The 27,861-nt window shown below is 37.7% G+C and overlaps 1 protein-coding gene across 4 annotated transcripts in view; it reads right to left on the bottom strand.

The window, feature by feature from the left end:
* Positions 1 to 27,861, bottom strand: part of LRRC28 (leucine rich repeat containing 28) — a 1,318,547-nt gene that overhangs the window by 220,244 nt on the left and 1,070,442 nt on the right. For all 4 annotated transcript variants that reach the window (XM_044078388.1, XM_044078386.1, XM_044078389.1 and 1 more), the window contains one exon: positions 3,070 to 3,172. In XM_044078388.1, coding sequence (XP_043934323.1) covers positions 3,070 to 3,172 — 103 coding nt within the window. The remainder of the gene's footprint in view (positions 1 to 3,069; positions 3,173 to 27,861) is intronic.

Below are 27,861 nucleotides of genomic sequence, written 5' to 3'. Positions count from 1 at the left end.
AATGCACCCAGTACGTAGCATAGATACTTACTTAAATTTGCCACACAATGTACAGAAACAGAAGAGTTTCTCCAGAATTTTTCCAGCAACCCCACCTGTAATTAAACTACATGGATGGTGAGATTAAAATATGACAAATAAGCAACTCTCATCAAAAGTAATCTATATGGCACTGGTCTGTCAGCGTGCAAGTGTGTGTGTGTGTGTGTGTGTGTGTGTGTGTGTGTGTGTGTATATATATATATATATATATATATATATATATATATATATATATATATATATACACACACATATGTGTGTGTGTGTGTGTGTGTTTTTTAAGCACTTACGTGAATAAGTGAAGTACAAAGGAGACAGCAGCATAATGCTGATGTATCCATCCCGAAGAAGAATACTGATAAGAAGAGCCCACATGGTGAATGCTGTCCTTTGCACAACAGTGTTCATACAGACACAGGGGACTACACAGCACAGAACCTGGAAAATGTCAGGAAGTGTGATTAAAACAAAACTGAACAGCCATAGCTATCCAAACATATTTGCAGCAAAATAACAGTCCAGGGCCCATGCTTTATTTAAGCAAAATTTAGCCAACTCATTTTTCTGAATGGCTTCTCTAGTCAATGCTGTAGGTACAGCGTCTGCATATCAACGTAACTGATACATAAGTAAAATCAACACAGCTTATGTTTTGGACCTTGTGAGTCCCACCCAATAACACTTTACAAAATCCATTTGGATATATGACTTTTCATCAGTTTGTAGCTCACCAACTCCAATTCACTACCATCCCTCACAATGAAACATGGATAGTGAAGTACACTAGAAACATCAACAGTAACATTTCTGGAGGGGAAAAGGATGTGCAGAACCCCCCCCCCCCCACACACACACCCTTATGCAAGAGTCTTACATCCTGCACCCACAGCACATGGATTATCAACTCTAAGTTTGCTACATGTCACAGGAATATTAAATTCCTGAATGCAACAACTCTGGTAAAAAAAAAAAAAAATGCCTACACATGACAGATAATACTCTCTGATGTGGTAGACATCAGTATGTTATATATAAACACTGGTTCACTAATTGTGCTGAGCTGTTATATTCTTAATGATTCATTACACACAAAAAACTATCAAATTATACCAGTGCAGCATATAGTATTAAACATTTCAAGAAACAGGGAAAATGCTGGAGAATGCTACAGTGAGCAATTGTCATATGTTTTCCCTATATTACACAAAACAGTAACTCACAGCTCTTGGTTCTCAGGTAGGGACATCTGAGCACAGCCAGCATGTCCTGCCTGTTTCCATGTGGGGTTTTACCAGGAAATGTTTCCTCTTACGTCCCAGAGATGATTTTTAGTGTGTAGACATGCCTATGTACATGTACATCTGTGTGCAAAATGGACTGGTATCCCATGCAGAATTTACTCTTTAGCTTATCAAGTGGCCCTCAGGACAGACTACAGTCCCCATTACCCTAAAACATCTGCATGCCTATACAAACAGATGCTTTTACTTTCACTTTACATTACAGAAAACACTGGTGGAGAGTTAGCTTCCTAAATGCAATCTAGGCATCATAAGCCACTGACCTATATGCCTCGTCAAGGCAAAGTATATGAAATTTGTTTCTTCAGTACCTCCTAAAGAAGCTTAGCTGTGCTGTTGCCACAGCAATATAGACTGTAAACCCACCTTCTGTGCATCTTGGGCACATGGTAGCATGCACAGGTTAGGATATGAAGTTGCTTTGTGGTAGTAATTTAGGGAGAGAATCAGGAACAGGCCTTAGAAAAAAAAAAGAAGACGACAAAAAATTGTTTCCTGGTCACAGACTTAAGGAGCTTACCCCTGTTATCTTAAAGGGAGAAAAAGGTGATATAGAGGACAAGCAGTCTGACATGACAGAGGTTGCAAAAAAGTTGAATGGAGCTTTAACAAAAAATACGTTATTTTCTTAAAACTGAACACATTTTATTTTTAAGGTTTTTCTGAGATACGAGTTAAAAACAAAGCAATAACATGCTCAGAAGTTTCCAGTCAAGACTAAAAAAATGAAAAATGTAAAGACAAGCATACTGTAATATTTACAGACACATAACTTGGAGGACTTATCGAAAGCATGTGACTCCAAATTCTTAGATGGAGTTTATCTTTGTACAACTAATGTTCTATTAATACTGGTCTGACTAGCACTAATGTGTTAATTACATTATGTTCAGGTCAATTTTAACTCATTCTTTCACAACTAAGAGACACTATAACATACTATTTATTATTTATTTAACATTTGTTTACTGGGAAAGTCTTACTAGGACAAAGCCCATTTTCAGCGAAAGCCCAGGAAGAAACGTTCCAGACACATGTCCTAGACATAGAATCCTGAGTTCTGTAGACGAACACTACTGTAACTCAATCTGTAAATGGACTATTTGCACACTTCAAGTAGAAAAGGTTGTGGGTTCAAGGACCTGAAGGTTTGTATGTTTTGTCGGGACGTTTGCATAATGGCTATGGTGTTTACCTTATAGACACAAGGTGCAAGGTTTGACTCTCACATGGGATAATTGGCTTGGCTTAAAATGGCCCACAAGGACAGTTAGCCTAGTACTAACCTTTGAACCTATGAACTTATGAGAGACAGTACCACACCAGTAATAATCTGACTCAAAGTCATGAAAGCAGGCAATACATGAAAGATGAGCAGTCCAGTATTCTAATTGCCATATTTTTTAAATGCCATCCTTCAATACCAACAGGTCTTAATGAATGCTACAAAACTGCACTTCTTTTACACACCTGCAGGAGGGAAGATGTAACACAAACCGGTCAAGGTGAAGAATATAGACAAAAAAATAAATAAAAAGGGCTTAAAAGGTATATTAGACAAAAGAAGAGAAGCACCTGTATACAAAAGCAGAGCTACAAAACAGAATGTGCTTGTAACAGCATAATTTTAAACCAACATCAGAAGATAAGACACAGCAAATGGACATTAGAAAATTAATAGATCAATATTTTGCTTCACAGTTTTGCTCCACAGTCTCACACTTACCCATTGCATCCAACTACTTTGTTATACAGGTAGGATGGTAGGCCACTCAAGTGTATGTTGTTATCTACATAGATGTACTGCAGCTCTCGGGATCGTCCGAGATCTAGTTATTAAAAATAGAAGCATAAGCATAAAGATGCATCCACATTGCTTTCCCATGCTCTACAAAAACATTATAGAACAGTGATGCTTTATAACTGAAATGCTTAGCAAAAGCAACTCCCTTACTCTTTCTGTTCTAATCTCTCAGTATAATAAAAATAGTGACTACATATAATCCTTCATTTTATTATTTGACAGCTCGGTAGAATGGATCACAAGGGCTCATTTTCAACCATGAACTGGCTACAAATATCCAAACATACAAGATATTACAACTTACAGTGTACATTCAAAAACAATAAAAATGAGATTAAAACTGGCATCTAATGCCAATGTATCATTATGTACTTAGAAAACACGAATACACTTTAGCAGTAATACCAATGGCTACAGACCAATATAAGTAACTTTACAAGAGAATTAGCAGTAAAGTACTGAAGAAGAACAAGCTCCTCAGATGAGGGGTAATGGTTTAAGGACAGTGATACAATGACCTGGGATGGGGGATAAAAACTTAAGAACATCAAAATAAGAACAGGAAAGCAGCATATGTGTATGTATATATATGTGTGTGTATCTGTGTGTATATATATATATATATATATATATATATATATATATATATATATATATATGTGTGTGTGTGTATGTGTGTATATATATATATATATATATATATATATATATATGTATGTATATGCACAGAGGGGGTGATATTGTTAGGAAACTTCTAGTTTTGGAAAGTAAATTTATTCTGAATTTTAGAACTCTATCCCTTAAGGGTCTTAATTTAGAGGTTAACAGAGTAAGTTGAGTCTTTATATATGAAACAAAGTTTGATGTAACAAATACTTAAAAATGTAAAGAAATGTTAATAATTTGGCATCAGAAGGTTATATTTCTTTATAGAATGTGTATTTTGAATTTTTGGCACTTATGCATATGTTAATGTTTAAAAAAGGAAGTTTCTGTTTATGAAAATGATATAAAAAAAGAATGTCTGTGTCTTTAAGTGTTACTTGATTAATCAGGGGTTTTAAATGTATAAAAGTATGGCTGTTGCTGAAGTGAATTTGTCCATTGAAGGTGAAATGCCGAGGTACCAGTGTGTTATGCTATATTAAACAACTTCAACAGTGTTTGCTTTGCTGCTTTCCTGTTCTTATTTTGATGTTTTTTTTTTTTTTTTGCAATTTGCTTGGTGTTTGTTTTTATCATGTCGACAGAAGGAGCAGGAGCAATGCCAAGCATTTGTAAAATCTCAGCGGATATTAACAGACTGCTGTTTGATGAGTTGATGAAGGAATGTGAAGCTAAGTATTTGGATAAAGATGTATGGTCGATGACAGGTGATATGGATCACAATGTGCAGTTCCTGCAGCTTGAGCATCTAATGATAAAAGAGATGAACCTTTTCTATGATACAAAATTGTTGGAAAAATATTTACATCTAAATGTGACTCCGAGGGATCTCAGAGTTGATAAATTGCCTGCTTGGGAGTTTTGTGAAGACGGACACGATTTGCTGTTGGAATGGAGACAGCTGTCTCTTGAGTGCACGCTGGGGTGGATTCGTGTTCTTGTCAAAAGAAACCAACTCAGTAGGGAGAAATTGCAATGTCAGGTCACTGAATTGCAAACTAAATTAAGCCATGTGCTTACATGTGAGAGCTTTGCCAAGCAGATGGGTGGAATTAAATCTAAAGTGGAGGAGTATGAACACTCTGTGGTCGAAAGGAAAAAAGAAAAAGCTCTTTCATGATTTAAATGACTTTAAGACTCTCTCTGTGTATGGATGTCAATGCTCTCAACTTAGAGGGCGGTCTGGAGGTAACCGGAAGTTTAATTCTGCCCAATCAGCTGTACGAGATTCTTCAGCATCTTCACAGGAGAACATTTCCAGAAAGAGTGCTTCCTTTGAAACTGTTGAGGGGGAATCATTTTCGGATTCCTCACATGTTTTAGAAATGGAGAGTAACTTGTCTACGTCTCAAGTGCAACAGGGAACGGCCAAACAAAACCGTTACAATGGGAAAAAGGAGCATTAAGATGTTTTGCAACTGAAAAATTGCGGATTAATTGCTTGTTAACGTTTAAAAAGACATTTTCTTTGATTGTGGACTACGCTTTGGAACAACATGTGAGTTTTTGTAATGCAAATTATCCTACTGATGGCAATTTAAAAATTATTAATTTATCTAATTTAATATTAGATGATGCAGCTTTGAGGCTGCTTTCGAAGGGAACAAAGTTTGTCCCTGTTAAAATACCAACTAGGGCTGACTTGTTATTAGAAGTTAAGATTTTTTGTAGGAAATTGCATTTAGTTGTATTTTATGACGGTAAAAGAAATGATATCGTGGACAATGTTATTTCTGAGGATGACCCACTTTTCAATGTTTCCATATATGATGACTGTCTGCATGAAAGCGATACTGAAGTGACTGAGTTATGTGATGAGAATGTTGTAACTGGTTTTAAAACTGGATATTGTGAGTCATCTGTCCCTGTATTACCTATTCAAAGTAAATTTATGCCACCTAAAGTATCCCCTGCTGTTAATCTTTTTGAGCAAATGCTTCTGAAACAAGTGGAGTATGAATACATTAAATTTGTTAGATGTGTTAAAAAGTATAATATTTCTAAAAATGAATAGAAAATGTTGACTTTGTTAAGAAGCAAGCTGATGGATTTTGTTTTTAAACAGGCTGATAAGTGGGGCAATTGGGTGGTAATGTCAAGAATTAAATACGATGAGATGGTGTATAAGCTTCTGTTGGTGGAAGAAGATTATAAGAAATTAACCTGTAACCCAATTGTTAGCTTTAATGAGCAACTTCTTGAAATTTTAGAAAGGGGAGAAAGGTTAGGAGTTTTGACCAAAGAAAATGTTAAGAAGCTATACACTGATAAACCATGTGACAAAAAGTCTTTTATGTACTTCCTAAGTTAAGTAAGAGTTTAATGGACCCACCAGGAAGACTGATAGTTTCAGGGGTGAGTTCTTATTTGCAGAACGTAGATACATTTCTTGATTCGTTATTGAAAAAATACTTGAGGAAAATTCCTGCACATGTGACAAATACTGAGGAGCTTTGTAAAGAGGTTAAAAAGATCATATGGCAGGAAGGTTACTATTGGGTGGTGGTACTTGTCAACTCATTGTACACAAATATTCAACTTAAATGGGGTATTGAGGCTATTTGGGACATTATGGGTGAAGGCCCTAAGACAGCATTTATAGTGAGGCTGTTAGAATTTTGCTTGAAACATAATTATTTCAAATTTGAAAATGATGTATTTTTGCAAGTGAAAGGTATAGCAATGGGGCCCCCACATATGTGATTTTGTACATGGGTTTTTTTTTTTAAAAAAAAGTATATTTATAATACTGAATTTTTCAAAGAACATGCGGTATTTCAAAGTTACATTGACAAGCTCATTTTTTTATGCAAGGGTGACCTTAAGAAATTTGATTCTTTTTTTTCTGATCTAAATTCAAATGAGCATAATTTAAGTTATTCTTTAGTGAAAGGTAAATCTAAAATAGAATTTTTAGATGTTGAGTTATACTTAGATTCAGAAAAGAATATCCATTATAAGCCATTTAGGAAAGATACTGCGGTAAATAAATTTTTACATGCAGATAGTATGCATCTACCCCACTTGCTCAAATCACTGCCCCTGTGTGAATTTAAACATATTGCTCGAAATATTTCAGAAGAAAACAGTAAAAGTATATTTCTCTTAGAGGCTAGGGATAGACTTCAAGAGAGAGGTTATAGTGAAGATGTTTTGCACACTGCCTTGGAAGATGTTTTGGGTGGTAAATTGAGAAATCGTAGAATAAGGTTCAGGAACACCGTTACAGAAGAATTTAATAGGAGAGAAATTTTCTTTGTCTTTAAGTTCTCTGTTTTTTCAGACAGCATGAGAAAGATTATTTTAAATTTATGGCATGTTATATGTGAAGATATAAATGTGGGGAATGTGTTTCCCAAATTTGTTAGGTTTTCATATGGGCGGTATGCTAACCTGAAAGAACTTTTGAATACGGGACATTTTGCTAACCCAAATGATATGTCAGGTGTGTTTGCTTGTGGTCATTCTAAAGTTTGTATGTATATTAAAAATGTTTTGGGTGAATGTATTAATGGTAAAAATATGTGTGTAAAAGTAGGTTTAATTGCAATTCATGCGGGGTGGTGTATGCAGTGGGTTGTGGGTGCGCTGATACTAAGTGGTATATAAGACAAATGAAAAGAGCTGTTAAGGCAAGAATTATGAAGCATCTTACGGATATTCGGAACAGAAATACGACGAGTCCAGTTGGTGAGCACTTTGTTAATATACATGATGGGAATCTTACGTCCTTTTTCTTTACTGTTCTTGCCCAAAGTGGGTGATATTGTTAGGAAACTTCTAGTTTTGGAAAGTAAATTTATTCTGAATTTTAGAACTCTATCCCCTAGAGGTCTTAATTTAGAGGTTAATATAGTAAGTTGAGTCTTTATATATAAAATAAAGTTTGATGTAATAAATATTTAAAAATGTAAAGTAATGTTAATAATTTGGCATCAGAAGGTTATATTTCTTTATAGAATGTGTATTTTGAATTTTTGGAATTTATGCATATCTTAATGTTTAAAAAAGGAAGTTTTTGTTTATGAAAATTATATATAAAAAATCTCTATGTCTTTAAGTGTTAATTGATTAATCAGGGGTTTAAATGTATAAAGGTATGGCTGTTGCTGAAGTGAATTTTCCGTTGAAGGCAAAAAGTCGAGGTACCAGTGTGTTATGCTGTATTAAATAACTTTAACAGTGTTTGCTTTGCTGCTTTCTTGTTCTTATTTTGATGTTTGTTTGCGATTTGCTTGGTATTTGTCTTTATCATAAAAACTTAAGAACCTGAGTAGCAGCAACCACTGTGTAATTAATATAACCTAGCAGATAATACACATATAGAAAACCACTTATTTCACAATTATCTTCTAAGAAGTGTTGGTGGTCTAATCCATACATTACTTGAGTTTTAATATATTCTTAACAGTTTTATGAAAATGACTAAGTTTTCATTAAAACAGTTCAAAAATATGTGTATGAATTTACTTATATTAATTATTGATGTATTTCTGTTAACAGGCTATATATAGAGAGGAAAATAAAGGCACACCTGCCTGTTTTCTGCTTATGACCAAAGGCATCTCCGCAAGAGTAATCCAGACAATGGCGATACTGTTGGAAAGCTGAGTACCTCATAATCTGAGCATTCTTCAACCTACTGAACCACTGGTAAAATTTAAAGACTACAACAATATCAGGGCAGGATTGCATAATGCTATGCATCATTATGGAAACGCATGTACTCCTGGCCATCGGGACTCAAAGAATTTCCCAGGCCTGAACATGCAACACGTCTGAAAGCAAAAAGGAGAATGCTGTAATGAATGACAGGCCAAGCAGTGGCTGGTCTATCTAGTGATAGAGCCTATTTACTATACTTCTATGTAATTGTCTTTCAGTTTTCCCTATACAGAAGTGTCCACATCCTTCACAAATTGCCAGGTGTATAACACCTGTCAAAGCACAGTTCACAATTACCGTCTCTTAAAAAACTTTTTGGATACGTGTGCCCCTATTTGAATATTAGTCTGCTGTAGAATGTATCTACACTGATTACATGCTCCACACTGATGTTTCTAAAACTTTACCAAGACTGGTGTCTTCTCTTTTGGAGTTATGCTTATATGATTTAACAAATGGTACTTGAACATTTTTTATCCAAAAGACTCCTTGTGGCACTAAGTGAGCCTAATTTTGTAGTTTCCTGGAGTTACGCAAAGCTGCCCAATGACCACACTAGGCTGCTCGCCACTTAGAGAAAATATAAAGAAAATATGAAGGAGTGAGGAATCAGCTGGACTTTTATTTCAACTGTTCTGATTAATACACAGTACTTAATTAAAATGATATGATTAAAATGGCACAAGCTACAGTTTATAATACATGACAAGCTAGAAGTTATAATGCATGATTTGAACATAACATAAAATAAAATGAAATATTCCACAAAGCAAAACAATGTAATACATGGGCCGAATAATGTACATGCAGGAGTGTGGTAGGTTGTGAAGTATAAATAAACTTGTTTGATATTTTGAAATTCACAAAACTAAAGTCTAAATATTGCATAGATTCATTTGGCATTTGTTTTATTTCATTATATATTGTATTTATTGCTGTGTGTATAATAAGCTAGCACTCTTTAGTCCAGACCAAAACTAAAGACTAAAGAGTCTGCTAGCTTATTATACACACAACAATAAATACTATATATAATGAAATAAAACAAATGTGAAATGAGACCAAAACTAAAGTCTAAAGAGTCTGCTAGCTTATTATACACACAACAATAAATACAATATATAAGGAAATAAAACAAATGCCAAATGAGACCAAACCTAAGTCTAAAGAGTCTGCTAGCTTATTATACATACAACAATAAATACACTATATAATGAAATAAAACAAATGCCAAATGAATCTATGCAATATTTTTGAAAAAATAACTTGTACAGGGACATCTGAAGTAAATTTTAAGTTTGAAATGCTATACAGCCAAAATGCTTATTTATACCACAGATGACCTGGGTTCAATTACAAGCTCAGTCAAGGTCAGCACCAGGGTTTTTCTGAGCAGCTGAGGGACAGACATAAGCAAAAGGTTTTGTACCATTTGCTCCCCATTGCACACCAAAGAAGTAATGCCTTTAGGGGCAGAAGGAGAGAGACAAACTGGTGTGCAAAGGCTCACAATAAGGGAAGAGTGGTGCAATGCAACGGTCAATGTGTGCACATACCCCTCTAGGTACTTGGGTCACATAAAAACATATATCTTGCATGCAGTGCAATAGCTTATCTGGCTTTGGGAGATTACAAATATTCTATAAATGGGATAATGGATATAATTATGATCCACAAAGTTACCTTTCCAGAAGTAATACTTTTTTGAAAGGAAGTACCAGGAAGAAAAATATATTTATACTTAATGATGAGATATAGCTCAGGCGGTGTAACCAACTCAGAATGTTTTGTCTCTTGACAGCATCAGAATACTGTTCATTGGCAAATGAATAGGCATAGAGAGAAACAGCAACTATTCAAATGTTCATAGGATTTGAGGTCAACATTATTAACCTCTGGCCTTTGAGATGTTTGCTGGTACCACATGTTGGAACATTTTGCTGTGCGTGAATTTATTAATATTGTTTCTGAATACTGTTATCGAGATACCTTACTACTATGAACAGCAATTTACTTCAGAGTTCTGGTACTCAGTGGATAAGTAATCTACCTGAATATTTTTGTTATTATTTTATTTGTGCTAAATTTAAGACAGGTTACTGGATCTTTTTTGGATCCAACTGTAGCACATTCCATGTACAACGTTTCAAAAATTATTTTTCTTATTTGTACATACAGCTAAATTCCATTAGGCACAAGTGCCTCTGTTGCCCCAGTGCACTGTTTGGTTAAGCGACTTGCTCAGAATTCCACCACAGGCAAATGGAACTTGAAGGAATCAAGTCTAAGATTTCAGTGTGAAGCCCCTTCACCTCAAAGCCCTAGACCGTGGTACTAAACTGCCATATACAGCTTTATATGCCAAAACTGGCAGAGCTTGCAGAGACATTCTTGTAGTCCAGCAATGTAATTTATGTTTTCTAAATCCTCTGTTTCTTCTTTTACATTTTTAGGTTCATAGGTGTTTGTCAAGAAACTTTGAATTTTCTTTACTACAAATAAAGTTTTATGTGTAGATTAAAACACAGTAGGTATGTATGGCTACTAATAAAATTAATAAGGGTTTCCATAAAAACAAACAAAACAAACCTTACATTTGTTCTAATGCTTTCCCTTATCAGTACTACTGCACCAAGCTGTTTTGTCTCCTTACTAAGTGCTTAATGCAATCTAAATGTGGCAGTACTGCATTAGTTACACTTCTGATGCCCCAAGTACACTATATAACATTTCAAAACTGTTCATTTCTTTCCGCTTTACTTCAGCTCATGCATTATAATTTGTAGCTTGTCGTGTATTATAAAGTCTATAGGACACCTTTAGGTTGTGTCAGGTAACTGCACTTCTGCTTTGTGGTGCAATATGTAAATAGTACCAATCTGCATTAGCAGAGGTGCAATTTTATTCTTTACCACAGGATCTACAGGCGTACTATGTAGCCAGGCTCTGTGGTGCACAATCCACAATGTCATCTCAGCCTTGTAGGAGAAGCAAGGAGACATGGTGGAGCTCTCACTGTAAGTTCTTAAAGAACCAGCATGGGCGGAAACATAGAGGATTATAATCATAACAGATGTATTATGTGTTCGAGATATGGATGCCAAGAAAGCTTAACCACCACACCATCCTACTAATGTGAGGTGACCCTAAAACCGCCTCTACCCCTAACTTCAACCCTACATCTTTCCTTAGAAAAGCCCTTTCTGTAATGCTACCACTATTCATACAAATTTGATCTGAATGTAGTGATAGGTCTTTGTTTTACGAATAGCAAAAGGAAACTGTTTTGTTTTTGTAATCTTTTACATGTTTGCTGTATTGGGATTTTAAGTTGATTTTTTTGAAATGCAAGCATGAAATGGCTGTGTTTTGATGCTTTTACATTTGGATCAACGGTCATATACTCAGAGAAACACAATGCAGGTAGAATGTGTTATACAAAGGCTACTGTACAACTTTTATTACACATGCAGCAGGACAGCATAAAGCAAGCATACTAATTAGACCAGTAAAGTAATTATAATATCTCTTAATGAAACCAAAGGATATTTTACTGCCGGATATTTCATTAAATAATATCTTTAGACTGCATATTAGGTTCTCTTGGGGTTAATAAAGTCAAATGAATTAAACAATTACACGTACTCTTTCCAAAATAAATGCAAATGAGCAAAATAATTTTTTGTCACCATTTTTTCTGTGAAGTGCTGGTATGAACTGAAAGTATACGTTTTTAAATTAAGTGCACCACACCACTTAGCTAAATAACCATAACATACGTTGCCCTTTAACTATTACAAAAATCAAGCAGATTACTTTCAAACTGAGCGAAAGCTGTTAGAATAAATTAGTGACTGCTGCAATGACGTGAAAGTGTGCATTTTACAGTTAGTCCTCTTACCACTATTACAAAGAGACATAATATAATTTTGCATTGTATTTTTTCTAAATTGCACTGTGAATATATATATTTAATTATATAATACAAAAACAAGCATTTTGTTTTCAAAGTTACTGGACAGTGACAGAGCAGATTAATGTCAGTATCTTTCATACAGCAACAAAAGTTTGATGCATATAGAAAGAACACAGAAGTTACTATTTTCAAGTCTAGACACCATGAATTCATTAAATGAAAGCACACAATCAGTTCTGAAAGAAAACAAAGGAAGCCTGCTGCTTATAGGAAAGAGACATATTTGCCTGAAGAACTCCAACTCCAGCAACATGGCCAAAATGCTAACTTTCAATAGTGCAGCAGCAAAGGGTGCCTTAATTATTACTTGGCCAAAAGTAATTTTTCTGGGCCTCAGAATTCAACTCAGAAGCCCAATTCTATGCTCAAAATATATTTCAACTTTTAATTCTTTACAAATGAAATCCAAATATATATATATATATATATATATATATATATATATATATAAAACGTTCATCTCATCATTTTAAGTAAACAGGAAACTGCATCTGCGAAACAAGGATGTTGCAGTTACAAAGAATCAGGCTGCTTTAATTATTCTGCTTCAGCTGAAATCTTTCCATTCATCTTGCTTCTAGACATCTAGATCAAAGAGTTACTTCCAGATACGTGTAGGAGCAACAAGCTCTAAACAAATGCTAACTCTGGTTGACAGACCACAATACTACCATATGCATTCCACATGGCTGGGACAGAATAAACATGTGCTATATATGTATCTGCAGGTGATTAAACTGCATTTAAAAAAAAACTCCAATCACTGCTTGCAAAAGCAAATTATCCTCTCAATATAAATTATTAAAAGCAGATGAAACAGAAAAACAGTAACCATAATACTGGCACAGATTGTGCTATGGGTGCCACGAGACTACATAATTACACCTTGGAATACTATAATATGCATGAAAAATTGTTGCTGTTTTCAGTCTTTTAACCCTGACCTATTTGTTGAAAACAAAATGTGTTTAATCACCCAATAATCTGCATTCTACATTAATAAATGGAAATACTCAATCATGAATGAGACATATTAGATTTAGACATATGCAGTACAGGAGAAAAATGGTTTGAGAATAATGTAGCATGACAAAACAGGAAGCAGGGCTGCAGAATTAACTTTGCACTCACAGCTGTACTGTCCTTATATCTAACCATTTGTGAAATGTGTTGCACAGAAAACAGTATAAAACAATAACATAAAATATGAGAGATTTCAGGTAAATTTATCTCATTTACAGACAACAGAGTGTCATTTTTAAAAAAAGCACGAAAAACATTCCAGCAACTGGACTTCTGAAGGTTTAACATGATTGACATAATTGTATTTAATGTTACAAAATTGATGGTTTTGATGCATCATCATTTTTTGAGGAAATCCTGAAAGATACTGTTATGCATTGTTTGTAGATGACAGAGAAGCTGTGCAGAGAAGTTGACTGTGACACACAAATATCTTAAAGGGATCAGTAAAGTACGAGGAACAATATAAATCACCGAGATGTGGAATGCAATTATTCTTTGCATGGCAAAGGAAATGCTGACGTGATTCACTGGCATCTTCTACTAGTCTGTGATAATGAAACTTCAGAACAATCTACAGCTAGTCAGAGATGGGAGTAGAGAAGTACAGGTAGTAAGAAAAAGCATTTCATTAAGGCATGTTGACAGACAGAGGAAAAATATAAAGCTGTGTGACAAATCACATGCAAGGGAACTGATATAAAGCAGAAAGCAGCAAGACGAGGGCTGAACTAAAATTTGCAGCACACATTTAAAATTAAAAAAGCATCTGTCAATGCCAAATACAGCTTGCAAAAGCTAGTGTCAACAGGGTATAAATAATAAAACCCTAATTATGGCCCATGTGACCACAGTCTGATTACATGCTTAGGTGTTTGACAGCACTGGCAGGGAAGGCTGGCTGTACTCATCCTGGGGGGAATGGCACAGCAGTGCTGGCCATTTACTGCACAGGCCCGCTGAAAGTAGGGGTTGGGATACCAAATCAAACACCTGATGGCAGGTGTTAGGCTCACTAAGCCATCAGTGGGTGGTAGTCTTCATAGTGGATGTGCAAGAGTGTGCGCCCGTGTAGGAAAGGTCCCCCTGGACAACACTAATCCTGATAATCTGTAAAATTCCACAGTAAAAGGAATGAGTGTAACTGAATGGGGAGAAGCCTGATGGTAGGAGGTCATAGGGCTAAAGCTATGCAGAAAAAAAATATTGGCATACAATGCTATGGTACTGATGCATTATGGTGCAATACAGTGACAGAATGGCAATGGTGAAAATAAGAGATGGTTTCATAAAGTGGATCTGCAACTGCGGAATCATACAAAATTAAGTGAGTCATACTATGAGATGTGAATTAAATCCAAAATTGTTGTTCAGCCGTATGTGCTCATTATAAATCAAGAATTACTTAGATGCAGAAGATTGACTCTAAACTAAAAGGAAATCTGCCAACCACATTAGGTTTTGGAAACTGTAACTCAAAAGTACTACAATAACAATTTTCTCTGCACTGCTAAATGGAGAGACAAAACTCAACCAGTTCCATATTTTAGACAAACAAATCCTACCTCTAATACTCAAGGTAATGCCCTTGAATTGTAACAGCATTTACAAATGAAAACAAAATGGCAAAAGGTAGCCTGACAGGATGTCAGGAGCTTATGTATAAGCATTCTAATAAAATGGGATGCATGCACACCTGCGACTCCCTTAAAAATACTGGCTGCAGATACACTAAAATGATGCAGTGTGCAGTGTTGGTATGTGCATAATGGGACACATATCAAACTACTAAACCATACATTAGATAATGAAGTTGGTGAGAACAGATGAAACACACATGGTGTTCCATAATACAATGACTTTATTAAAAAGATAAAAAAAGAAGTTATGTACTCACCATAATGTTCCATGTGTGTTGCCCATCTTGACCTTTATTCTCACTGATGGGTCGGATCCGATCCTTTGGATCCATCTCGGCTATTTCAAAAGCTCGAGGTCTTCAACAAAGCTCATGGGCATCGTTCCTTACCCATAATGCAACTTCTTAGCTTCCTCAGATCTTGTTTGCCCCTAGTACTCTTACAGAGATAGTTTTTAATATAGACATACAAGCAGAATATCATTCCTGAGGCTATATAATCATGCAGTATCCAATTTGTACTACTCGGTCTTCCAGGAATATAGGCAAGGGGTATGGAGGTGGGTTGTAAGTATAAAGGTCAAGATGGACAACACACATAGAAGGTTATGGTAAGTACATAATGTCTTTATGTGATGTTGTCAAGCTCGCCCTTATTCTCACTGATGGGATTGCGTCCCAAGCAACCTGACTCTTGGGGGGCTCATGGAAGTTTATTCCTCAGAACTATAGAATCAAAAGAGGCTCTACTCCTAGAGGCCAAATCCACTTTGTAATGAGTAATAAAGGTATGACGTTTTGCCCATGTCACTGCAGCACAGATATTATCTAAGGGTAACCTAGCTTGAAAGGCTGCAGATGCAGCTACTGACTTAGTGGAATGAGCTTTAACGGGATTAGAAAGAGCTCTATTCTTAGAATTATAAATGTAGGATATACATAGTGTATGCTATTTGGATAAGGTAACTTTGGTGACTGTTAATAAATAAAGAGCTCATCTGATTTTCTAAATTCTGAAGTTCTGTGTAAGTAGAAATGTAACTGTCTATGAACATCCACAAGATGCAGTGAATATTCTCCTTTATTTTGGAAGTTTGGGAAGAAAACTGACAGATCAACAGACTGACTGAGGTTACTTTGCGACACAACCTTGGGTAGAAAGGATGAGGTGGTGCTTAAAAAAATTCTGTCCTTATGAAAAACTAGGTATATTGGCTTGGCAGACAAAGCTTGTAATTCAGAACTCTCCTAGCTGAAGTAATGGCCACTAAAAACAGTGTTTTCCAGGAGAGATGGTTCAAAGAGAGGACAGATAATGTTTGACAAAACGAAATTCAGATCCCAGAGTGGTGACGGGTTCCTGTATGGGGGTCTTATCACTGTAGTTCCTTTTAAGAATGCCTTACAAAGTTGGTGTGAGACGATACCAGAACCATTCTCTCCTACATGGAAATTTGCAATTGCTGCTAACTGGACTCTAACAGTGGCTGCAGTAGCTCCTTCATTGAAAAGTTTTTTCCAAAAATTCTAGAATAGAATGTATGGGTGCAGAAAAGGGATCTATCTGATTATTGCTGGCCCATGTAACAAATCTTTTCCATTTACTTCTGTACAGTTTTCATGTAGATGTTTTATGGGAAGATAACAAAATATGTCTGACTGGAGAGGAAATTAGAGGAAATCTGGTGATAAGGAGAACTGGAAGAGCCAAGCTGTTAGTTTGAGATTGTCCAGGTTGTGATGAGCCATTCCTGATGGGTGAGTCAGAATGTCCGGACCAGGGTCCAGAATCCATGGTTCATTCCAAAGATGAGGCTAAAGAAAGGAGAACCAAATTTGATGAGGCCAATAACAGGCAATTAGGATTATTGTCGTCTCCAACAAACTTGCTTTATGCAAAAACTTGAGAGTTAGAGGGATTGGAGGAAAGGTGTAAAGAAGTCCCAGAGGCCAGTCGTCAACAAGTGCATCCCTTGGTAATTGTTGTTGCATTTGGCATTGGTGGGAGATGCAAAGAGATTGCAGCAAAGCTGGCCCCATTTCTGGAAGATCTTTTCCATAACTTTCTGACTGAGGGACTACTTGTTTGGCCATAGTATGGCTCTGCTCAATTTGTCTGCAATCATGTTGGATTTCCCTGGGATGTGCATTGCTATCAGAAAGCGTCTGGAAGCCATTGCCCATTGCCAGACTCTCAGAGCTTCTTGACAAAGGGGGTGAGATCTGCCCCACCCCCATTTGTTTACATGCTAGACTACAGACATGGTGTCTGACTGGATTGCTATTGCTCCTAGAAGGAGAGTGTTTTGAAATGCTTGCAATGCTAAAAGCACCACCCTCATCTCCAGGATGTTTATGTGCAAATGAGCCTCATGTTCCTGCCCAATGTCTTGAACTGTCTTCCCTAGATAATGCCCCCCCCCCCCCCGGGTCTATATTAAAAGAACGAAAACACTAAATTGCGAACGCTCTAAAGATCGAAAATGCTGGACCTCAAAGTGCTTTTTGTGAGACTGCAGTACAGTGAAGATCAGAATATCTGCCCTTTCTTCACTGTAGTGCGATCTCGGAGTTGGTATACATATTTAGAGGGGGAATGTGGGGGGGGGGCACAGCCCCCCACATTCGAGATTTTGTGTGACATTAAGTTCTAGGATTGACCATTGTGAGGAAAGTAACCATTGAAGTATTCTCATATGAAGATGAGGTAGCGGAATGAGTACAATTGATGCAGACATTTTCCCCAGTAGCTGGATAACCAGTTTTGCAGAAGCTCATGTCTTCCTGATTAACAATCTTACATAATGGCAGAGATCATCTACTCTGTCTTGAGGGAGTCTTGCTATCAATGGAGTTGTGTTTATCTCTGCTCCTATGAAGTAAGTTTTGACATGGCCCTAGAGCAGATTTTTCGTAGTATATGGTAATACCTAGGGAGGAACAGAGTTGAAGAGTATAGTCCCTGGCTTGTACCAGAAGATGCCTGGTCGGGGCAGTTATGAGCAAGTCATCCAGATAAGGAAACACCTGGAATACTCGGCATCTCAGGCGAGCCACCACTACTGCCATGCATCTGGTGAACACTCTGGGGGCTGTAGCGAGACTAAAGGATAGAGCTCGAAACTGGAAGTGACTGGCTCCTAGCCGGAAGTGCAAGTACCTTCTGGATCACCTTTCCATTTGAATATGGTAGTATGCATCCTGAAGGTCTACAGAGCACATCCAATTGTCTTTTTCCAGGAATGGAAGTATCGACTGCAGTGTTACCATCTGGAACTTGGTCTTTTTCACAGATTTGTTCAAATTGCTGAGGTCCAAAATGGGTCTACAGTCCCCTGTTTTCTTTGAGACTAAAAAGAATCTTGAGTAAGTTATGGATCCTCTCTGGTCTGTGGGGACTTGTTGGATGATTCTTTTCTTAGCAGCTTTTGGATTTCTAATGTTGCTTGTTCCTTCTGACTGGGTGGAATGTCTGGAACTGACTTGTTTATGGGAGTGGGGAAGGAAAGGGAATGACACATCCTCTGGATATTATGTCCTGCACCTTTTTGTCGTTTGTTATCTTTTGTCAGGTTTTGCGGTGCAGGGACAATTGACCCGTGACTGCCTCTAGAGCCAAGCAATCAGGCACTCCTTCAGGAGCACTGAAAGGGTCTACCAAAGAAAGATTCTCTGGAGTCCTAATTCTGCAGGCCCCCCCCCCCCTTTGTGACTTTCTGAACCACATTTTCCCACTACCTATCTGACCTTTGGGGAATGGTCTGGTAGGTGTGGAAAAATGCACTTCAGTGGCAGATAAGGTCTTGCCTTCCTATTCACACCTGGTAAGCGTCACTTTAACATTAGGCCCAAAAAAAGAAGAGCCATCAAAAAGGCTGTTAATGAAGGAAGACTTGAAAGGTTCCGCGAAAACACAAAGGCACATGCAGGCGTGCCTCCTGAAAGAGATGCCTTAACTCGACACCCTACTCATTCCATCTGCTGCATACGATATGAGCCTCATGGATGAGTTCATGACTGAACTGAAGGTTGTGAGCTAAGCATTGAGTTTACCTGCCACTGCGACAGCTACAGCTCCTTGGAGGGAGGTCCCTCTGTAATCTTGTGAAGTAGGTAAGGTAGTTCAGTGATCGTAAGGCAAAGGTCGCTGATGAAAAGATGTGCTTTCCATACCCATCCATGCTCCTGGAATCCTTATTTGGAGGCTGGATAGAGGATCTGGTCTCGGATAGCTCCTTTTTCGTGTCCGCCGCTACAACCATGGCATCAACTGCTACACCCTTCATCAAGAATGTCAGGGGCTGTAATGTATTTATTTGGCTTAACAGGAGTAGGTTCTATGGATTCTGGGGTCTCCCAAGCCTTCCAAGAGATTAATTCAATAAGCTTATTGGAAGGAGGGGTCACTCAAGAGGTCGAAGGGTGAGACCCAAAGGCCTTCAGGTAAACTGACTTGTCGGCCAAAGGGGATGTGGACTGCCAGTCACCTCTCTGCTTTAAAATTTCCAGGATGTCTCTTAAGGAAATATCTTCAGAAGGTGACTGTGGGGACCCTTCTGTTTCATAGAGGTTGGTATAAGATGTGACAGACTCCTCTGGGGGGTGTCAAGATGCTTCCTCTTTCAGGTTTTCTTCCGACAGACCTCCTCAGTGGGATATTCTAGGTAGGTTTCAGCAGAGGATGGAGTTCCCTGTTGGACATCCTGAGGTCTGAGGTCTCTGCGTCCTATGGAGAGGGTATGTGAGAAGTCAAAGACACATGTGTAAAAGTGGGAGGAGGATCCAAGGGGGATTGTGTCTTAGACTTGGAAGTAGTCAGAACCCTCCTCATGACTTCAAAGGCAGTCTGCCCCTGCTCCGAAGAACACCACGGATCCGACAAAAGGGTTGTCAGGGCCGAAGGAATCTCCAGAGCAGAAGGCAGAAGCTCTGATGCAAAGACAGGAGCGAAACTCACTTGCGCCAAGGCTCTCAGAGGCAGGGTTGGATCCAGTGAGATCTGAACCGGCTCCACGGACCCGACCGGCAAGTGTCTGCTCCCAGAGACTTCCTGCTCCAGCTGGGTGGAAATGTTTGGGGCAGATACCGGATCCGAGGAACCCCTGGGTCTCAGATCTGATACAGATGCAAACTGGATGTCGGAATCTTCTGGCTCCAAAACCAAGGGTCAGATCGGAGGAGGAGCAGGCTCCGAGGGGGAAGACTGTGTCTGATCCAATTCCTTTGGGTTCAGATCCAATAATAATTTGGCCAAGGCCGGTGTCTTTAGCAGCCTCTGCACCACCCTATTCACATCTTCATCAGACTCCTGGTGGACTGGGTAGGTGATCTTGATCTTGTCAAAAAGGGTGATGGGAGCCAAGAGGGGATCGGTTCCAAAGAAGGTGATCAGCTCCGATTCCTGAATTTATCAGGCAAGCTAGACTTCAGAGCAGAGGGTTCCAATTGCACCGAAGAAATCTTGGATCCAATTTCAGTTGTCTGCTCTGAGGGTTCGATTGGAGCTGGCAGTTTAGGAGCTTTTTGCTTTGGCTCCGAGGAAACACTTTTTTTGGGATTTGTCTGACTTGCCAGATTTTGAAGTAGACAACGGGGATATTGCTTCAGAAAAGGAAGTTTTTAACAATTCCTTCAGGATGACTTTATTTTTGTGCTCCACCAGTGCCCTCCAGTTGAATCCATGGCAAATGGAGCATAACTCTTGCAGATGAAGAGGCTCCAAGCAATACACAAAATGCGTGAATCGCCAAGGGGCATCTTTTTTTCCACACTGCTTGCATTTTTTGAAGTCAAGAGGCTTCTCTTCCTCCTTTTGAGACATCTTATCTAAATAAAGGAAGAAAGAACAGAAGCATGCACACAAACACTTGAGAACAGTTTTCTAACTCAAATGGACCGGAAATTTTAAGGAAAGAGAACATTTTTTTTTAATCGTCCTCTAAAATGGATGATAATGAAAAGGGGAAAAGGAGGTAGATGTAAAGGGGGAAATGTCCTCTAACTCAAAGTCATATGCCCTCTAACTTAAACGGACACTAATGAAAGAATGTTAAGGGGACTAACACTCACTCTATACCTTTAAAAAAAGGACAAGGTAAGGATATATAAACAGCTAAGTAGAAAAACTAATCTAAGGTTAAAAGGTTAAATTTAACAGGAAAGATACTATAAATATCAAGAAACACTTAGCCCACAGCTTGCTAGAGAACCTCCTTCGCAGAGTGGCAAACAAGATCTGGGGAAGCTAAGGCGCTGCATTATAAGTAAGGAAGGATGTCCACGGTTGCTGAAGATCTCAAGTTTTTGAAGTGGCAGAGACTGATCCAAAGGATCAGATCTGACCCATCAGTGAGAATAAAGGTGAGATTGACATCACATCAATTCTTTTTTAAAATACTGTCATTATGAAAACATTATATATCACATTCAGGTGTGGGTAGTGTGGTTTTACATATGGCTGGCTTTGTTTGATCACTCAGGCTTTGTAGTCATAACCAAACAACAGCGATGGGTAAATCCTGCATTATCCACATATAAACATGACATGACATAGATACCTTTCTCGCCAGAGTGCAGCATAGAGAGAATGGTTTAGTAAATAAACTTACCATAACAGAAAATGTTCAAGTTGTCTTAGCTATATGAGTTATATTCTGCTGAGGATATAACAGCTGGCCAGCTTCCAAATTTCAAGGCACCTTCCTTCCTCCTAAACATTAAGCTTTTCAGGGAGTTTCATGAAAATAGAGAGACGTGGGCAAAAGCCTTGACAAGGACAATTTCAGGAAAACAAAATAAAAGGTTCACACTCTGGAATAAAAATTTACCAAACAAGAGGCATGGAGGGCGGAAGCGGCTACTTCTAGAATCCTTCCTTTTCAAAAAAGACACAGATGAAGCCAAGGCCCTTGTAGAATGAGCCTTGACCCAGTCTAGAATTGCTTTGTTGTGGGGGTATAACATAAGGTATGAGCATGAGACAACCATTTGGAAACAGTCTGCTTTGATACTGGTTGCTCTTTTTCGTGTTTACAAGAAATGAACTGCTGCAGCATTCCTGAAATATTTTTATGTTAATATAGTACCAGAGTTAAGCAACGATCAAACTGAAATAGACCAGTGAATAACAGTTCTATTTTCCAAACAAAGGTTATTTATTATAAAACACTTTCTCTGTACCAGAGTTGCCTGTAGACATTTGAGGTATAGAAAATACTTTATCCCTTAATTTTTAGGTAATGGAAAGAAGACAGTAGATGGATAGCTTGGCTCAAGGTAAACTTGGATATCATTTTAGGCATACATAATTTGATTCCAATGTTACATTTTCCTTATTTTATTTATTTATTTGAATGAGGTTTTATTTATGTCTACTTTCTGCATTTATTCCTACAAAAAATGGCCTGTTTGGTTCACACATGAATGTCTTACAACCTGATTTGCTCCTGCCCTGTGAGGTCAGATGTCATAGTGCACAAACCAATCAGTCTGTTTGCTGTCTGTCATGACATGAACTACTTGTTCCTGTCATTTGCTGGGGGTTCCTTTTCCACACATCTGGCAATAAAAGTTGCATTGCTTCCTACTTGTTTCTTTCTTTTTTTCTCAGATCTTTAGATGTGTAGGAGCAACCCAACAGCCCAGTCATCACAAAGGCAGGAGGAGTTCATTTAGAGCAGGACCTGTAGGGTTGCCACCTTTTCAAATGCTGAAAGTGAGACAATTTTTGTAGAAATTTGAGATTTTGCAGGACAAACCAAACCCACGGCCAGTGCAAAGGGCAGAACTTCATTTTCTTGCACAAATAAAAGCTAATTCTTATAGAATATGAGATACTTGTGCTATTTCATATAACATTTAGGTGTTTTAGATATAAAACAACTGTTTTATGCAACTATAAAAGAAAACAGGAAATATTTTAGTTCTAAAATCTCAGGACATTTGCCATTTTGTAGGTTTTTTCGCAGGTCACAAATGCCCAAAGAGGGACAGGTGGTAACCCTAGGGACCTGGTAGATCCTAAATCTAGTAAGTACCTCTGGGTCTTGTCTCATTTAATGGGACATAGTGCACTGATCTTTCCTTTTATATAACTGCATTGTTTCACTGGTAAGATGTTTGCCAAGTCGCTGAGGATTACAGTCAGTACTACAATATGTTTTTTACATATTTATTTATTGCCATCTGTTACCAAGAAAGTGCCTTACTTTCTAGAAGTCTTCGTTATTGACAAACATTTTGTTCTATTAACTTCCAAAGTGAATTGGACTTCTGCGGTGGTGCAGCGGTAGCGTTGTTGCCTCACAGCAAGAGGTTCTCCCATTCGATTCTCGGCTAGAGTGCCTTATGTGTGGAGTCCACATGTCCTCCCCGCGGTTGGGTGGGAGTTCGAAAGACATGCGTAAATGGGCGTGCCTTCGTTGAAGGTTGAACGTCGAGCTGGCACCTCGGCGTTTGTGAAAATCTACTGCCAATCATTAGCGGACCAGAGTTCCGCTGTGGCGACCCATAACCGGGAAAAGCCGAAAGACAACAACAACAACTTCTAAAGTGAATTATAGTAAAAATTACAAAATATTCCTGATTTGTGGCATTTGCAGTAGTGGTCAGCGGATGCCATTAAGTGGCACAGTAAATAATTAATTTTTACCTCTATGGAAACAAGTTGTGTTACAGATTGCACAAAGTACAGAAGTGCTTGCTTCAGCACTTCATGAGTACTTTTGCTCCAAGCTGGCATGTTTGTATTTGCTAAGAGAACACTTTATTTTCTCTTTTTTTTTTCTGACCTAAACATAGGCTTGATGGGCCTGGTTTCCCTACTGAAATGCTGCTTTCTGTTAAAATCACTGACAACTAACATCAGCCAGTAATACAGCACAACAGCGTCACTTCTGAAATGATTTTGTTGTGCAGTACAGAATTCATTCCGTAATGGCATTTCTGATTGCTGGAACAGAAATGAATGTAGCAACTGCTAGAGTTCAGTACAGAAGCTAGCAGGTTAAGTTGAGGGAACTGGGTCAGGTAGGGAGAATCCATAAAGTATATATCCAAGGGAGCTTCTGGAAGAAGATATATCCAAAGGTGTAAAGAAATGAAGGTCATATATGTTTTGGGGGAGTTAGCAACTTTTTTTAAGAGAAAATGAATGTGTGTGTATATAGTGTTCATTTACTAAAGGAAGTTAAAAAAATAATAAAAAATTGATAATTCTGCAGAATGACTAAAGTAGCTGGTAACAGTAGTATACATTGTGTGAAGGCTGTCAGCCAACACTGTGTAACAGTTACATTTTTACTTTTAGCAGTTTAAATATTATTACATTACTTACACCACTTTAACCTGCCAAAATAAACTATAAATGTATATTTTTATTTGTGCAATGCTAAATTTTAAGCATTTAAACATTTAAACACTCACACACACACACACACACACACACACACACACACACACACACACACACACACACACATGCTCACTTGCAGTCACTAGTATGTGAATGTGTAAAATGTTTCAGGCACAGACTTTCTACTGGAAAAGGATCTGACACTGCCTTTGTAGACCATGCAGAGGTCACATCTTAGCAACCTGTAAGTTGTTGTTGAGTCTTTCAGCTTTTCCCGGTTAGGGGTCGCCACAGCGGAACTCCGGTCCGTTAATGATTGGTAGTTGATTTTTACATGCCGAGTTACCAGCCCTGATGCACATCCTTCAACGAAGGTACGCTCATTCATGCATGTCTCCACGCAGAAGACGCTCTAGCTGAGAATCGAACCGGACAGAGTCTTACTGTGAGGCAACAACGCTAACACAGCACCACCACCGCGGAATAAGTAACACAATGTAATGATGGCGCTTGGAGCCTTTGTGAAGGTTTCAGCTTTTTCCAACCCTATGGCACCTTTTACAGTTCTTTCAGATGGCTTGTTTGAAGACTAAAACCTAGTAATAAATATAGTAAGTGGAAAGCTGGTTGAGAGCGGTAGTAAACACTAATGTGACCTCCCTGTAGTATATAGCCAACAGACTTTAGAATATGATTTTATGACATAGGAATATACGTGTTTTTCAAGGTTTAAAGTGCTGTCTACTATTGTCTATTGGTCTTCAATAATGGTGCTGTTTTCTGTGATGTGATTTTGTGATTATGATTAGATAAATGATTCTGTGATTGTGATTAGCTAAATTTTAGAATGTGATTTTTTTTTGTCTTTGGAATATACACATCATTCAAAGCTTAAACTGCTGATTACTATTGTCCCTATGTACTAGCAGTGGTGTTACTTTCTATGATGTGACTATTTATTTTGCCATCATAATATCAATCTTTTTTGCCAAGTCTCATAATGCTACATTTATTAGCATTAAGGATGAGTTCATCACTATTGGACCAGGTGTATATTTTTTATATATGGCCTGGAAGAATACTGAATCTTTTACTGAAGTACTTATGATACCCACTTTGCAATAATCAGTTTATAGGGTTATTCCTAGTCAATTTCTCACTTGTATATCACAAAAGAAGAATCCAAAAAGATGTGAACCCATGACAGAGTTGTGTGCAACACCACGGGTAACCCCTGTTGGGATACACAGGTAACCTTCCACCCTGATCTATTGTTTGGTAGTCTCTTATACTTACATGTGGGTTTGAGATGCAAGGTGGAAACCTGGCAGGAAAACAGGGAAGGATATCTGTATATGTTTGTGTGTGTTCACAGACAGAAAAGATATACTACCTGTCAATTAAGTTTAAATAAAGAAATGCCTTGACAAGCTCTGCTTTAAAACACTTTAGTTTAGTAATATGGATTAAAAATTAAAATGTTAAGCAAAAAATATTTCAAATAGAGATTGTATGTGGTTATGGTTATGCTTGAAAAGATGTTGTATGGTCCTAGCACTTTAAGAATGTATTAATAGATTACAAATTAAACTGGATTATATATGTAACTGAAATTAATTGATTTGGTTTGTTCCCCTTTGAAGGTTGCCTGCTGAGGTGGTGGTGAAATACATTTGTCTCAACCTGAGCATCTGTGTTGTTTTTTTTTTTTTTTGTGAATTTTTTTTTATATGTTTAGTTTGTGTGAGTAGTCATTGGAGGGAAAATGCTGTGTTTCAAGCTTTTCTTCACAAATTGAAGATTCTGATTCTGAGGAAAGTGTTGCTTCTTGTTTCCCTCCAGAAGACCTTTCTTTTTATGGGACTTTAATTGAAATGAAAAGGATATGTCAATGGGCACAAAATGAAATTCTTACTTCCCACAAACATATTATGATTTATTAGAGCTGCTTATTCTACAACTTATAGCTGTCCTTCCTGTGACAACTGCTTTTAAGCATGTTTTTATGACAGCTTGTAGTTTACCTGACAATCAACCAATTGCTCTAGAAAGTTTGACAGGTTATATAAGGTACATCAGATTAACAAATATCCATTTACTATCCCTAAATCAGACCCTGCAGTGACCTCCTTCTCCAACACTGCTTCAGTTACACAGACTGCAACCTCACCCCGCACCCGCTTGGCAATCTCTGCATTTCCGTGGAGTTTACATCTTCCTCTGTAGCACCAGATTATGTCAAACAAATGGGTTCTGAATGTAATTCAACAGAGGGATAACTGACAGTAGGACTCCCTACATTATTTTCAGGGGATTCCTCTTTGCCTCATAAATTAATTATAACTATTTTCACCAGTTCTGCAGCAAATGTTAGCCCAGGGCGTCACAGAACCAATTCCTGCCAGTCAGAATGGCAGGGGTTTTATTCAAGGATTTTTCTGGTGTCAAAGAAAGAAGCAACTTGGAGACTAGTGCTAGATGTTTTGTTTTTATGTCTTTTTATCACAGTCCCAAAGTTCAAGATGGTAACCCTGCAGACCCTGTTTCCTCTTATCCCCTTACTAACTTTCATGGCAAATCTAGACTTAAAAGATGCCGAATGTCACATTCCCTTTGGCAAACATTTTAGGCACTTCTTAATACTTTCTTTATCTGGTTAACACTATCTACTGCTTCATTACCCTGCTACTGATATGGCCAACTGACCAGTGTTAAGCAGAGATCTCAAATGAGCCACAAGTAAGTATATATTTATGCAACGGTTTGTAATACAAGATTCAAAATAATCAGTGTCCACTGTTTTATACATATTTTTTGCTGCTTCTTTATTTATGGTAACATTCTGAAAGCACTTGTCTATTCACTGGTAGTGTTTTAAGTGGCTTCCATTACTTTTTGGGGGCTTCAAAAAAGGAATCATAACACTCCTTACTAACTTAATTCTTAATATTCATGAATACCTGATTTCTTCTTTAACATGTATCTTCACCAGGCTTGTCCTTTAATGTACTGCACTGGCATCGGACTCCTAACCCACATTAGTCACATCTGTTCCCTGTAATGTTACTTCTTTGATACTTCATTAGGAATCCATCTAACTCTGCTTTTTCTAACACATAACTGCTCTAGATGACATCAAATGGTTCACAATTTATTAATCTCTAAATGCCTTCTTTATCTTTTTTTCACTGGTTTTATGGTAAACTATCACTTTCTTCCTTCTACCTCTCTCTTACCCCTATATGGCTTAGTGTAAGCCATTCTCACTGTCTTTAAGCACTTCATAGGCTACTGACCACTCTGTTTCTATACTTACCATGCTCATTTGTCTACATTTAATCCCTTCTTCCTCACTTCATCTTTCTGTCTCCCTACCTTTCACTTTACATCCTA

Source organism: Protopterus annectens, chromosome 7.part0, assembly GCF_019279795.1.
Source record: "Protopterus annectens isolate FY-2018-M chromosome 7.part0, PAN1.0, whole genome shotgun sequence".
NCBI classification, from domain to species: Eukaryota; Metazoa; Chordata; order Ceratodontiformes; family Protopteridae; genus Protopterus; species Protopterus annectens.
The sequence above is the reverse complement of the archived record's forward strand: the minus strand, read 5'-3'. Positions and strand labels throughout refer to the sequence as shown.